The 15,951-nt window shown below is 48.0% G+C and overlaps 1 protein-coding gene across 1 annotated transcript in view; it reads left to right on the forward strand.

Annotated features, from left to right (window-relative positions):
• ADAMTS17 (ADAM metallopeptidase with thrombospondin type 1 motif 17) overlaps positions 1 to 15,951 on the forward strand; it is a 316,365-nt gene that overhangs the window by 286,253 nt on the left and 14,161 nt on the right. Inside the window, exons 19-20 of the mRNA XM_063091528.1 lie at positions 6,962 to 7,166; positions 11,374 to 11,526. Coding sequence (XP_062947598.1) covers positions 6,962 to 7,166; positions 11,374 to 11,526 — 358 coding nt within the window. The remainder of the gene's footprint in view (positions 1 to 6,961; positions 7,167 to 11,373; positions 11,527 to 15,951) is intronic.

Here is a 15,951-nt window from a genome sequence, read left to right on the forward strand (position 1 = left end):
GGTGAAGCAGAGCAAAGCATTTGCTTTCCCATGGCTGGACAGTCACAGCCCAGTGGAAAGCGGCCCTGCACCGGGGGAGAAAGGAGAGGGACTCACGTCCTGGGTCCCTGCACCAGGCATCTCCCAAACGCTTCACCTGCCGTGTGCTTATCCTCCAGTCCTCACAAACACGCCCACCACTCTTGCCCCTGTTTTACAGGTGAGGATCCCAAAGCTCAGAGGAGGTAAATAATTTGCACTTAGTTGTAGGATTCAGTACTCAGAGGCATTGTGTTTCCTCTCAGCTGAATCATGCAGATTTAATGAAAATTAGAAAAAAATTAAGTGACTTTGTCCATCTCTTAGTTCAGAGTGTCCACACAGACTGCCCATTCCAGAATGCTTTGGGGAGTAACAGCTCCTGTGAACAAAATGGATACCTAGATGGAGAATAATTACTGCAGTCCTGAGAGCTGATATTATCTTTGCCAGTCCTGGGCACCAGTCCTGGGCTTAACCCTCAGCAAAGTCATCTCAGTTGGGTCTCCAACCAGCCTGTGGGACAAGAGCTACCACCCACGTTTCACTAAGAAGGATACTGAGGCCTGAGTGCCGGGACCCCCACAGCCACACAGCTGGCAAGTCAGTGGAGTAAGGACTTGGATCTGGGCCTTTCAGACACTGGGGGGATTTGAGAACGTCTGACTTCAACATGTGGGCGTGTTTTACTTTCAGAGCATTGTGATGAGGTTCAAGCGCACCCAAGCTAGAAGTGTGATTCTATGAAAAAAGAGAAAGCCCTGGATAGGGGCACAGAGGACCCACCCACCTAATACCTGGTGGGCCATGGGCCAGTCCTGCTGCTCCTCCAAGTCAGTTTCTCCATCTGTAAAGGGTGACTGGCAGGCCCCATGCCACCTTATTCTGGGAGTTGCAGTGGGTGGGAGAACAAGATGACAGGTGGAAAAGACGGGGACACAGACAGGAGGGCTGACACCACCTGCATCAGAGTCACAAGGGATGAGCATGAGCCGGCTCTTTCAGACTTTCTCTTGGCAGAGAATAAATGGGAAGTAAGAGCTTTGATCCACCTAGCTGTCCAAACCCAACTGCTGGAGGCTCCCTGGGACAGGAATGGACAAGATCACTCTTCAGACCAGACTCCTTTTCAAAGTGTCCCTCCACTGACTGGGTCCCAGGCCTCCCTCCCGTGCTGGCCACCCCGCATTTTGGATATTGACTCTGACGGGCCATCAGCTCCACTGTTTGACCCACAGTTACTTTTCCATGAGACACCATTTGTAGATGGGGTGGCCTTTCCAGGCAGATGTGCCCAGGAACCTCCAGTCTATTCTGCAGCTCGACCACTCCCAGTCTTCCCTTCGCCCCCAGGCGTCCCCAGTCAGGCTGCCCTTCTGCAGTGGCATGGACAGGGGCCCCCATGCCTCTGCACAGCCACCCCACATCCCAGGCACCTCTGAAATCATGAGACATACTCCTCACCTCTACCACGCAGCAGGCCTGGCTTCCAAAGTGTGGTGTCACTGCGAGAGTGAGGGTCTGCAGAGCCTGCTCCCTGGGCATCAAACTAAATTTGTTCAAGAGAAATGGGGACTCAGCTCCTCTTCTTCAGCCCACCCAGCCCTGTGCTCACAGGGCCACACACCCCCTTGTCCCCAAGGCCTCCCCCAGGCCAGCAGCGCTACTTGTTGCCAGATCCAAGGAACACTTGTCAGGCCCCGTCTACCCTGACACTAGAAGCACAGCCCCCTTCCCAGCATCTCTTGCACATTCCTCCTGCCAGTGAGTCACCCCTCTTAGTCCCCTTTAGAGGCTCCCATTCCTTATCCCACCCCCAGGTGCTTGCACTCCCAAGCCTGTGTGTCTGGGGAACAGACAAGCCGAGGCTGAGAAGACTAACCACCCAGTGGCTCGCTCTCTCACCTGCCCTGTGCTTCCCAGGTCTTCCAGACTGTGTCCCACCCTTCTCTTTATGCTGTGATACTATACGAGGGTACTTCAGAACGTTCACGGAAAAATAGAACTAAAAGAAAATGCAAATCTTTCCATGAACGTTTTGAAGTTCCCTCATATGTGTGGCCTATGTGATGCCATGCCTGGAGCATACCAGTCTCTGTAACAGATGCTCAGAGGATCACAGACAGGCATCTTGTTTCCCTACTTTGATTAATTTAGCGAACATAGAGAATGCTCCTGGTAGACTGGCACAGATTAGGTGCTCAGCCAATGCCAGATCCCTTCCACCCACTCTGGGGCTCGGTAACATTGACACTGGACCCCATGGACAGTCCACTTGTCAAATTGTGTTGGAATATGTCTCATACTTTTTTTTTTACCATCTAAAGTTGTTGAAAATAAAAGACCTCTTTTTGGTTATCGGTATTTGAGAGTCACTGTATATTCACCTTAAAATAACTGTCAGAAGAATGTGATCCAGAAGATGCCATTGTTTCTTTGTGACAAAGTCACACCTCAGCAGATCTCACAAGGCCTTTACCTAATTTAAATCTCAGCCAAGTCAATATGTAAACAGAAACTGAGTTTTGAATAGAACCTGAAATTTCTCAGAACCATGAAGGCAAATGGTCTGTAATTGGCAACATAATGGTCCCCAAAGATGCTCACATCCTACTCCCCAGAACCTGTGAATATGTTACCTCATGTGGCAAAAGGGAATTAGTTTTTCAGATGGAATTAAGGTTGTGTTATGCATTGAATTGTATCCTCTGAAAAAGATAGGTTAAAGTCCTAATCCCCAGTATCTCAGCATGTGACCTTACCTGGAAATCAGGTCATTGAAGATACAATTACAGACTGTCCCTAACTTACGATGGTTCAACTTCTACGCTTTCTCAACTTTTCAATGGTGCGAAAGCAATACGTACTCAGTAGCAACCGTACTTCGAGTGCCATCCATTCTGTTTTTCACTTTCAGTGCAGTATTCAATAAATTACATGACATATTCAATACTTTATTATAAAATAGCTTTGTGTTAGATGATTTTGCTCAATCATAGGCTAATGTAAGTGTTCTGAACATGTTTAAGGTAAGCTGGGCTGAGCTATGATGTTTGGTACATTAGGTGTTTTAAATGCATTTTCAACTTACAATATTTTCAGCTTAGGATGGGTTTATCAGGACATAACCCCATCGTAAGTTGAGGGGCATCTGTAGTTAAGATGAGCTCATTCTGAGTAGGTTGGACCCTAATTCAGTATAACTGGTGTCTTCATAAGAAGACAGCCATACAGGGACACAAACACACAGAGAGAACACCATGTGTAGAGGAATGAAAGCAGGGGTTGGAGCAATGCTTCTAACAAGCCAAGAAACACCAAGGATTCCGGCCATTACCAGAGCCTTGGAAAGAGGTACAGAATTGGATTTCCCAGAGCCCTCCAAAAGAGCCAACCCTGGTGACACCATGATTTTTGACCAGCAAGACCCGTGACTTACTGCTGACCTTCAGAACTATAGAATTATAAACCTGTGTTGCTCTGAGCCACTACGTTTGTGGTTGTTTGTAACAGCATCAATTAAAAAAAAAAAAAAAAAAACGCACAGGATCTCATATAGTCACTGAGATGCCCAAAGTGTCTCACTACAGTGACTCAACTTGAAGTGTATGCAGAAGAGCTGAGTCTGTGCTGGACAAAAAAGGAAGTCGAGTCCATTCTGACTCCCTCAGAGGAACGGGGGGAAAGGGCGACCTAAGTTAGAGACGTGTAAACTGTGACTTCCTAAGGAATTACAGTTTTATGGCTTTTAAGAAGAGCTGGGAACTCACACGTGGCTAATAAATGTTGCTGTTAAGATTTTTAGGGGACACAAGTGGGAAAAAAAAATTAGGCTCAATCTGTAATTGTAGTATAAATTGTCTTACAAAACTGTAGTTCCTTTCCTAAATGCCCAGGCATGGAATTGATGGGATTTTACCATAATGTTCAGTAGTACAGTATTGTCAAGTGTTGTCAATGGGGCGCCTGCAGCCAGAGTTGTTCAGGTGACATGGTTTCTTTGAGCCACCAAAAAAAAGGTTTAAGAAAGTCATTTTCTTCCCATACCTCACTGAGGTCTTTGTCAAGATCAGGAGCAAAAAGTCTAGCTGAAAAGCAACTAAAATAAACTGCACAGTGTCTGAGCATGTGGTGCGGCGTCCTGTCCTGCATGTCAGGCATGGACGGGCGCTGCCAGCAGGAATGCTCTGCAGGTACTGGGGGTGGCACGAAGCCTGGGACTGTCCTCTCTTGCCTCACCTTTGGCTGCCTGGGACTTGGGAAGTGCTTTGCTGCTTTGCCTTTTTTTTTCTTTTTTTTTTTTTTTAACCTCCTCACTACTGCTTCTAACCATCCACTGCCATCACCTGTGTTTTTATTTTTGTTTTTTTTTAATTATGTTTTTAATTATGGGTTTTTTAATTTATGTTATGTGCTAAAGTGCACATAACATAAAATTTACCATCTCAACCATTTTTAAGTATGTAGTACAGTAATGGAAACTGTATGCACATTGCTGGGCCACCATCTCTGCTGTTCATCTCCAGGACTTTTCACCTTCCCAAACTGAAACTCTGTCCCCATTGCACAGAAACTTCTCGTTCCCCCTGCCCCCAGCCCCTCGGAACCACCCTTCTACTTTGTCACTATGAGTTTGACAACTCTAGGAACCTCATCGGAGTGGAATCACACAGTATTTGTCCTTTTCTGACTGGCTCGTTCACTTAGCATAATGTCCTCAAGGTCCACCCATGTGGTAGCATGTGACAGAATTTCCTTCCTGTCCACATTCCTCTTGGAGTCTCTTTCCCCGCAGATCTGACTTTTCAAGTCAGCGATGGGGCAGAGGTATGGGGGGCGTATACCTCCCAGGTGGGGGCTGCTGAGCTCAGCCAGCTCTTCTCCATCCCCAGTGTCTGTCCGGATGTGACCTGTATGTGGACCAGAATTACCGCCCGCATGCACTGGAGCACATACGCTGGCCGTCTGGCCGTCTGCCCGGGAGTAAGGATGCATCCTGTGGCTAGCGGCATGCACCCCCAGGCAGGCGACACGCCCATGAACATGACACAGCCGTCCCACTTCTCGGGCTCAGCCCTGGAAACACAGCAAATACAAAAGACAGGAGTGGGTTAAAAGCTATTTTCACGGCTGGGATCAGCACAATAGCACCAGACATATCCCACCCTCAAGCCTGACATTTATATTCACAGAGGCAATTATAAAAGTGTGGGACAAAGGAGATCTGGCTGGGGGTCCATTCACGAGAGAGGAAAAAAAGGGGGTGGGAGGTTGGGGAGAGCTAGCAGAGGTGTAATCTGACTGCTTAAAATTATAAGAATAGTGCAAAGTTGGGCAGCGTTAATGAAGACAGAGCCTCATTTAAAAAGAGAGAAAAATCATCGCATTCTCTCCTGCTGCTTTCAGATCACATCTGGGCTGTTTTATTCATTTTAAGAACAGTAGTGACTTATAGAGAATTAGAATTAGGATGGGAAGGATTGAGAATCCATGTTACTCCAAGACCAGAACTAGGAGAAACGCGTAGAATTCAGTTCAATTCCTTTAGTGTTGTTTGAGCAGTTGCGGGTGCTGAGATGGGAAAGTCACACGCTGCCCTCTGGGGGCTCGCCACCTCCTACCAATGAGACAATAGCAGCAATGATAATGAAAGTTATACGGGTGCAGGCCAGACGCTGTTGTAAGCAATTTACAGGCAATCTGTCCCTCATTCTCACAACCACACCCCAAGGTATGCACTGTCATTTCCATCCCTGTCATGTAAGCAGTGGGCCCAATAAGAGGAGCTTCACTAGCTGGAACTGGAGATGAAGAGACAGTTGGCACCCTGTTGCCAACGGGGAGATGCTGCAGACGTTTCTATATGGTAGCATGGCGTGGTCCAGTTTGGCTTCAGGTAGGATTCAGGACTCTTGACTAATGAGAAAGAACTGAATGGCTGCCAGAGCAGCCATGCACAGATCGAGCTACCTTGTCAAGTGGGGTGCTCTGAGAGCTAGAAATATTTGAAGGACAAGAGTGAGGGCAAAGCTTGCCAGCTCATCCAGGGACCAAGCAGGAAAGAGTCCTTTAGTTTCTCCAAAGGTCATTCACAGCCCCATTTGTATCCTGAGGAAACGTAATTTCCAAACTGCACAGCTTCTTACTGCACCCTGAGGCCAACAGACACCGACAAGATAGGGATCATTGAAACATTAGGCAGGTAGACCAAGATTTAAAGAGCACTTTCAGACTGACAGCCTCAACAGCCTAGTTTTCCCAGGACCCACAAGTTGTCATCATCGAGAGTCACAGTTGCCATTCTGGAGGGCCCATACTCTGGAAATCAAGGAGGACCTGGTCCTGGTATATTCAGGCTGGGACTGTAGGGTCCTTGGCAAAGGCTTATCAGTCAGTTATTGCTGCAGTAACAAACAGCCCCGTGTCTCAGTGGCTTAGGTCTGTGTCATGTCATGTCATTACAGAGCTCAGGCTGTAGGAGCATCCCCTGTATTGGGACCTGCTGTTCTCACAGCAGGGAGAAGGAAACAGAGAATCACAGCCAGATCATATAACCACATTTGAAGCTTCTGCTGGAACAGGGCCAGTATCATGTCTACTTACACCCCATTGAACAAAGCATATCCTGTGACAGCAGGCAGGATATATAATCCCACTACAGGGAGGAGTGACTGGTTGGGAACGATAACTCTATCTGCCATAGGGGTTTTGTGTGCAGAGCTTTCTGTATTGAGGAGGACTTTGAACCACATGACCACTCAGACCACTCCGTGTGCTCCAGTACTCTGGAACTATTTCCACAGTTCATTGCAAAGTTCCCTGAGTCTGTCTCCTTCCCTCCCACCATAGGTTCCCAATTCCATGATCCTTCTGGACGGCCCTCTGGGGAAGCCAGCCTCTCCCCCCAGTTCTTCTCTCACTGTCTTTTTTCCATTCTGGGCAGATGGGTGGCAGGCCCATGGAGCCCCTGCTCAGCGACCTGTGAGAAGGGCGTCCAGCATCGAGAGGTGACCTGCGTGTACCAGCTGCAGAATGGCACACATGTCGCCACCCGGCCCCTCTACTGCCCAGGCCCCCGGCCAGCGCCCGTGCAGAGCTGCGAAGGCCAGGACTGCCTATCCATCTGGGAGGCATCTGAGTGGTCCCAGGTGGGTACCTGAGCTTGCCATTGGGGCAGAAATCACCATGGGAGCTCCAGATCTCATCCACAGGAACCCCAACATGATACCTTTTGCTCATGATGCCTGTGACACATTCGTGTGCCGCACAGCCCTTGCCCACCCCCAGGTCGGCTCAGAGTTGTGATCTAGCTCACGTACTCTTAAATCCCACATATTCTTAAGTCCAAGCTATATGGCTAAAAAAACACATGGATACCATGTTTTTGATGATGTATCTGTTGACACCACAGTGAAAGTGCTGTCTGATCCCATCTCCTTTGAAAATTCTCACATAGAGATGGAAAGACAGACACCGGCTGACCTTTTAATTCTCCCCTGGGCATATTTGAACTGTAGTGTGGTCAGGTTGGGAAGGTGGTTTGAAAGGCTTTCCTTTAAGTCCTCGGCAGTCTTTGCAGATTGCAGGAGTCAGATGCTGGGAGGGACAGCTGTTAGTGTGCAAGTCCGAGCTACGAATCTCATGCATAAAACATTTTGGAAAGAGGTCAATTAAGCCTTAGTTTTAACTTTGAAGGCTGGTCCTGGAAATATCATTTTATCTTTGGTTATGTCATCTGTCAAGGCTTTGCATTAATGATTTTGATTGCTTGGCTATAAAACAAAACAGAAAAAAAAAAATAGCTGGAGAAAGGGCAAGCTTCCCTCAGGTCTTCCACCAAACGTGGTCTAGGAAACTCAGAGAGCCTACATCCAAGACGCTCTTCAGTGTGGAAAATATTTTTAAAGTTTCTTTTTATTGCCAAACAGTTGGAATTATTTTGAATAAAAAAGTATTCAGCCCATTTTTAATGAACGAAAAGTCTTCCATTGGCTGCTCTAAAACTGAGTTCAATTTTTCAGACAGATCTCAACATGTACCCATTTAAAGATCTGAGTCTTTAACCTACCCTTTATGATATTTTAAGAAAAGGAGTTTTAAAAGTGTTGCTTGTTTTTTCATTTTATTTTGTTTGGTTTTTTTTTTTTTTTTTTTTTTTTTTTTTTTTTTTTTTTTTTTAATGTACTTAGGTTTGTGAGTTTCACATTCAAGGACTTTGTTTTCGGTTTTGGTTCGGGGGGAGGGCTTTTTTGGATACATACTGGAGCAGAAGAGGCAGGTATGCAGCCCCTTCCCCTTGTCCCACCCCAGGTAAGCTTTAGGGGCTTGACTACCTAGCTCTTGAGTCAAACAAGATTTATGTTTTAATCAGATCAAAACCATCCATTTTCCCTTCAGATTCCTTCTTATGGAAAAAAATATTGCTTCCTTACCAAAATAAGCAAGCCTGACCACATCAGTTCTCATTAAAGCATTGATGATCCCTGGTTTTGGAAATTGTGAGGCAACTGGAGCAAGACTTTTTTTTTTTTTTTGGTATCAACATATCCGTTTATTCTTAAACATTTGAAGCACTCTGCTAGATATCTTCATATATATAGTAGATAATTAAATATGGAAACCCAAGCTAATCCAGTTTTTTATTGGAACATATTGATTAATAAGTATTTGTGGAGTACAGAATTGAATTTCAATTTCAATACATGTACGCAATGTGTAATGATCAAATCAGGGTAATTAGCATATTCATCATTACCAAACATAATCACTTCTTTATGATGAGGACATTCGATCTCCTCTCTTCTAGCCATTTGATAACATGCAGTGAATTATTGTTAATTATAGATGCCTAACTTGACTGTATACCAATAGATTTTATTTTCCCTGTTTAGCTCTTTTGTTTCCCTTAAGCAACCTCTCACTATCTTTCCTCCCGCTTCTCCTTTCTCACCTCTAGTAAGAGCAAGATTTAAGAAATTTCGCTATGTCTACATCTATGTGCATACCTCATCCTAGTACTGAACTAGTCCTAATCCTGAACTAGTATCCATACCAATCAGTCTAATTCTGCCTCAGCCCCAGCTTGAGCAAAATGCTCCCTTCTAAACATTTAACTTAGAATCAAATCATTCCCCCCACAAGATGCTCATGAAGCTGGTATTGCTGCCACTTCACCATGTGCTGAAGCCCCACTAGCCTTTCTTCTGTTGGAAATGAATGAGTTTCATTTTCTTGGAAAGTTTTTAATGACCTGGTAGCTTTTATTCAGCCAGCAGTATTGATCACTCTCACTACCTACTCACCCCGTTTCTTCCCAACTTTACTAGAAGAAGGGTTGAATATCCAGAAAGAAGCAAAAGCTAGTGAGTCCCTCCTGTCCTCAGCTTCCAGGCCCCATTCATGATTGGAAGCAAAGAAAGGAACTGAGCATCGCCCTCCAAGCTTCTTTAGAGACGTCGTCAGCCGGCAGCACTGCCCTTCCCCAAGGCCAAGGCTTCGAGAGAATGGGCTGCTGGTCAAAGGGCACGAGCCAGGGTTTGGTCACAAAATAGGCCGGACATTCAGTACTTGAAAACAAGGGAAAGGGGCAAGGAATGCCGACCCCAGAGTAAGACAAAGTAGGAACTGAACTTGGGCAGAAATGGTGAGTGGGCTCCAGTGGAGAGGAGCAAGTGGTGTGGACGCTGGTGCCGGGGGGAGCCCAGGAGTCAAATGGGGAGGACACAGCCAGTGAAATGCTCAGGAAACATTGCCATGCAGAGAAACGGGGACAGCCCTTCACCGCAGTAACCAGGGGCTCCCTGAAGCAGCCCTACTTCCCGGGAGGCCCTGTATGCAAAGCCTGTTGTGGACTGACCCCTCCCATCCTTTAAACTAGCCCCTCACCCCACACACAGGATGAAACGCGTTTGCCCTCCCAACTCCCTCCAGGTGAGATCACAGCCAGCTCTGAAGCATGTGTATTTCTTCTAACCCAAACCCATGTAAATTACTCTCAAAACCCCATAGGACCTTCACATGGAGAGCTAAGTGGAATTCGTAGGAAAAATAAAGCTAAGTAACATATTGGAATAAATGTTAATAACAGAGGGACAATAGAGGGGCTGACCAGTTAGCTCACTTGGTTAGAGCATGGGGCTGATAACACCAAGATCAAGGGTTCGGATCTCCTTACTGGCCAGCCACCAAAAAAAAAAAAAAAAAAAAAAAACACATTAATAACAGAAATATCAAGAATAATGTGTGTCCTTTATGAGTACGTTTTAAGTGGACACAGTGGAACTTTTTAAAAGCTGAGTTTATTGTAGCTCAAGACAGTCACTGCTGTAGCTTCAATATTTTTGGTAAATTGAGCAAGTATGAAATCTCCTTGGAAGAATTCAGCCTTCAGCCCGCGCCATCTCCCTGAGTTACATGTTTGCGTCCATGGTGGAGACAGGGCTTTGCAGGGAGGTCACACACTGGTCCACACACAGCACATGAGCAGGGGCCTCCCTGGATTGCTGGCCGTGTCCCCCTGCTGGCTCTGCCTGGGCCTCCCCCTCCCCACTTCATTTTTGGAGGTGGGTAAGTGCATTCATTCCCCAGCCCAGGCACCAGCCCTCCCTGAGCCCCAAGGAGCGAGCCAGGAGCAGGCTGTAGACACCCCGCAGAGCACCCGCAGTGGCTCTGCCCTGTAGTCTCCTCCTCCCATCACTGCTTCTTGCTGCTTGAGGGCTCACACTTCATCCGTCACTCCTCAGACCCGGGTCCCCTCCCCACTGCCTCTGCCCATGTCCCACCGGAAGTAGGTAAACTACCACAAGGACCAGTCCTCTCTCACCATTTTTGGCATCCACATTAAAACATTCACAGGAGCTCTCTGCGAGGGCTCGCCATCTGCCTCACGAGAAAGTCACTGTGGCTTTGTTTCCTTCCTCTCCTTCTCCACATGCACCTGGAGGCCAGCTGGGAGGGGCCGGGGCCTGAGGCTTCCTGCTTCAGGGACCTCACCTTGCTGCAGCTGGTCCTGATCCCTGCTCCACTCACAAATCCACCCAGCATTTGCCCTTTGAACTTGTGCCCTGCATTGGTGCTATGGCCCTGATGACTGGCCACTAGATTGCACTCCCCTCATCTGACCTGGGTACCCTGGGTTCTTCCCACCCCCGACTCCTGTGCCCCCCATCACTGGCCACTCAGCTGGGTCCCCACTGTGACCACGTGCATAAGATTCTGATGACCAGGAGCTTTTTGAGGACGAAAACATGGCATCCTCACCTCTGTCTTCATACCAGGTCTGGCACACAGGAGGGACTTATAGGTGCTGATGGACTTGAATGGAACTGGACTGGATTAAATAACAATGTCTTGCAGTGTTCCGCCAACTGTGGAAAAGGGACACGGAAACGCACCGTGACATGCACTAACTCACAAGGGAAATGCGACGCGTCCATGAGGCCGAAAGCTGAGGAGGCTTGCGAGGACTACTCCGGCTGCTACGACTGGAAGACTGGGGACTGGTCCAAGGTGAGCTCGGCATGCTAGCCTTTTCATCCCGCACAGCAGGCAGGGGCTCGCGGGTCAGGAGCTCAGCTCTCATGATAGCCCCTGTTCTCCCAGGTGGTCTCCATCTACCAGGTAAACTCACTTTCTGTCCACACGCTGCACGTGCTGGTGACCCTGCTTGCTTGCTTCCCTGCCTCTCCTGCAGGCCACACCAGCACCGCCCTGGGGGCTTGCTGGCAGCTTCCACTGCTTCTGGTGCACTCGGAAGGGAACTAAGTGCAGCCCAAAGCACAATGCCAGTGTGGCCACCCCACGCGGGGTGCTGGCTGTACCCCATTGTCCTGCATGGGCTTGGCCTCCGGCCATCTGACACAGAGGCTCATAAATGTGTGGGAGCCTAGGCCCAGGCAGACACAGGGACACTTAGGGCAAACGTCACTTCCATCCATTCCAGGACCCTGGGCAATGGTCTGCAGGATGCAGAGGCACATAGGGCGGGGATCGTTAGGGCAAGAGAAAGGAAAGATGTCACAGCTGCAGAGCCAGCACCCTCAGGGGGCAAGAGGATTAAACAGCAATTGAATTTTTTCCAAGTAAAAAAATTCTTTGCTGTCTAACCCTCCTTTTACTCATTCACCTTATATCTTTGAGTTATTCCTATCTACAGGGCATGGAGGTGAGCACCACTGCCAAGTATAAGAACCATCCAGAAGGTTTTCTGGGGAGCCTTTTCACAAACACTGTACAATGTCTAATGAAAGCACAGAGTGTGTTTATGTTTCCATACAGTACTAGTGACAAAAAAACTGCCCGTTTGCTTCTCGTGATAACTCTTCACTCAGAGGTTGCAAGCTAGTGACCTGAGAGTCGTTGGTTTTTGTTTACCCTGCATAATATCTTAAACATTTTGGAATTTCTTGCTAACATTTAAAAATGGGAAAATTTCACCTGAAAATTTCAATTTTGGTTTTGCTATGAAAATCTGATAACATGATCCAGGCAGGTAATTTGATTTCTGCCTCTACTTTATGTAGGAAGGAAGAGTGCTTTGTCCATTGAAAAGCAAAATTTATCAGAATCTGATCCCTGTAGATATGCTGCCACCACCTCCCCCAAGTCAGATCACAAACCCCTCCAAACCTTCGAGTGCAAAAACACCAAATTTCTCAGTTGCTGGTTTGCCTGGCTGTGATAAAATGCAGCCTCTGGATAACAGTGATTTGGGGAAGACCAAAAACACCTCCTTCTTGATGAAAAAATCTGATCAAAGCTATCGAACCAAGGCCAACAGTCCAGTTTCTCCAAAAAATAGTCATGAATGTCACACAGTAACATGGATGTTAATAAATATGGAGCTGCCAGGATGAATCTTACAGTGGAAGAGAAATGACTTCAAGGTTCTCACAAAAGAAACATGCCCTCTGGGCAGTGGGAGCCTGGAGTCGTGTGATAGAGATGTTAAGGAATTTATAGCTTTGACTCTCCCCTTATGTGTCTTAACCTCTCTGGCCCTTGGTCTCTTTATCTCTAAAATGGCAATCACGGATGCTGGCTGTGCCTGCTTCTCAGAGACGCTCATAGGTTTCAAGGTGCTAATACATGTGACTAAGCACTTCGACAACTAAATCCATTTCACTGCCTAAAATCCGCCACCCAGTGTTCACACCGTTGTGGGGACTAACCCATTCTGATCTGCTTTAACTTTCTCTTCTCAGTAGGGCTTCTTAGCCTTTTATAGAATGATGCAGAGAAATGTTGCTTCATATCCAAGCACATCCAAATGCAGCTGAAGAAAAGTCATACCCATAGCTCAGGGAAATGTAGGCAAGCTAAAAAAAAATAGTTCAGGTTTTGATCAATCAGCAAAACATTTGAAACTTTCTATGTCAGAGTCATCTAAAGAGTTGGTGATTATGTTAATGCCTAAATGATTACAGAGAGTCCAGAAGATGTGGAGGGGAAACTGCCCAATATAGTAACAGGCAGAATAACATTGTTTGGATGCCAAAGGTCAGGTGTAAATTGGAATAAGCTATCATTATAGACAGAGAATTAGAAGGGTCCTAGCTGTCCCCCAAATGCAGCCTATGCTGTTGTTGACTCCTGTGGCATGGGTGTGCCAGGGCAGGAGGCAGAGGCGGGGAGTAGTCAGTTCTGGGCCTGGACCGCATGTGCCCATTGGGGTTGGGGGGGAACCTGGCACTTGTTTCCTCTCCACGGTGTACCTGTGCCTCACATCACCCTCCTCTTTAGCCAGGCTTGTCGCTCCTGCTGTAAGAAGAGGAAATAGAGGCTCAAGGGGGTTAATTGACTTGCCCACACTCCTATGGCAGAATCCAAGCTCAGACTCCAAATTCAGTGCTCAGGCACTCTGGTGGAAACAGAGCAGGAGGGGCTTCAGGAGTTGTCTTTGCGCCGCGGGGTACCCTCCATACGGTCGCTGGCCAGCCAGCACTTGGGTTACCCCAGACGAGCCATTCTGATTTTGAGGACTAGGTAGATGCTTTTGTTTTCTTAAGTGCTTTGAGCTGCCTGGCACAAGGAGTGGCCAAACGCCACAGGGTGAACAAGAGGAGTTCATGAGAAGCTCAGCAGTCCTGCCAAGATCTGGTAGGTTGCTCAGCCCGGTTCACAGGCCCTTCCCCAGCCACAGATACAGGCACACTATCGGGCAAGTTCACAGGCATACATGGCCCACTGGGAATGCCTTCCAGGTGCGACAAAGCCTTTTGTCTGGCCTTCCTGTTTACCAGCCATGCTGCGCTTCCAGAAGGGCCGAGCGCGGGGAGACCACAATACCCACGTTGCCACAGCCAGTTTGGTCAGTCGTCCCTGGTGGTGAGAACAAGAAAGGCCAGTGGAAAGTGAAGGCCTCCCCACAGTGTAGCAATAGTCCAGGTCTGACATCCGATGGCATCGCATTGGCATGCAGTGGGCCATGCAGAGCACTCGGCACAGGCAGGAGCCAGCTGCCCCCACCTCTGCTGGCACAGGTCTGGCCAGAGCAGCTACTCAGCTCCAGCACCTGGCCAGGGCCAGGGCAGGGTTTGTTGTACCAAGCAGAGGAGCACCGCAAGGACGCTAAGCTAGAAGTCTCTGTGTGTGAGCCTGGTGTACTGGAAGCAAGTCGGCCACCCCAACTGCCCGCCTCCCCCACCTCCCTCTGATGCTGTCACTGGTGTGGGGTGGGGGACTGGGCATACACCCCCATACAGCTGTAGAAATATGCCTTTGCTTCCCTTCCTGCCTTCTCTGGAGAAGTGAGAAGAGCACAGTTCCCCATGGGGTCCGTGTCTTCGCTCCCCAGGTGACAAGGCCAGTGTAAGTGGATTCCACAGATGGGCTTTCCCCTTACGCCCTCTCTTGTTCAGACTGTTTGGATTTGCTTTATGGTCGACATGTCATCCTTACTGTCCAGCTTGCAGACGGTGCCATTGCTGCACATGTGGGATCTACTGCATCTTTAAACCACACACCCTGGCTTACTTCCTGTTACCAGCCTCCAATCTCCACATGTGTCAGGCTTTGAAGGCAGCAGACAAGTTGCCCAAGAGGAAAGCAGATAGAAGGCTGAACACCATCAGTGTCATGGTATCTGTGGAAGTTTTTTAAAGTCCTCATTGCCAGGAGGAAATTGTTGCATCAGCAGGTGCAGAAAGTGTGCTGGACTGGGCAGGTACCTGGTAAACTATGTCATGATTGCAGGGGCTCAGAAGATTGCGCTCTATCCGACGGAAGCTTTGACATCTTCCATCCACACAGTGTCTCCTCATTTTGCCCTAAGGGGCTGTTGAGAAAGATGAGCCTGTTTCCAGGGAGGTGGTGGACAGGACAGTTCACATTCCTGCCACAGGAACTGTCCTTAGCTGGCACCCACCTGGCTGGGGGAGAGTGTCTGGGAATGGCTGAGCTCCTCGGCACTCAGAGCCTTGGAGAAGCAGGGTGGGCTTGGAGGGAGCCTGGAGCCCCCTCCCCATCCTGACCTCAGCAAATGGCCGAATCCTAACCAGGGCCACGTGAGAAGGGCACACTCCACATCCCCATCCCTGCCAAGGGCTTTACCATTGATGGCGCCAGTATGTTTGAAAAATGACCTGCAGCTGCCTTCCCTCCTGGGCTATTAGCTCTTTCCAGGAAACAATGCAAATCATTATTTTCACCAGTCAGTGCTGGATCTATGGATTTAACCCCAGGGGTGGGGACACTTAAAATGGGAGAGGAGGAAATCTCATTTCTCTCTAAAATAGCATGACTTCCGATCAAAAGTTGAAATGTTTCAGATTTAAGACCAGAGGCATTAATCACCCCTGAAATGATGGGATGTTCCCCATGAGAAATTATTCTGGAGGGATTATCTTGGATGGTGTTTTTAAAGAAAAAAAACCATTGGCTGTCCACATTAATAGTGTGGCGTTCCCTTATACCAAAGAGAGAAAGTAGCCATTG

The sequence above is a fragment of the Cynocephalus volans genome, chromosome 3 (assembly GCF_027409185.1).
Source record: "Cynocephalus volans isolate mCynVol1 chromosome 3, mCynVol1.pri, whole genome shotgun sequence".
NCBI classification, from domain to species: Eukaryota; Metazoa; Chordata; class Mammalia; order Dermoptera; family Cynocephalidae; genus Cynocephalus; species Cynocephalus volans.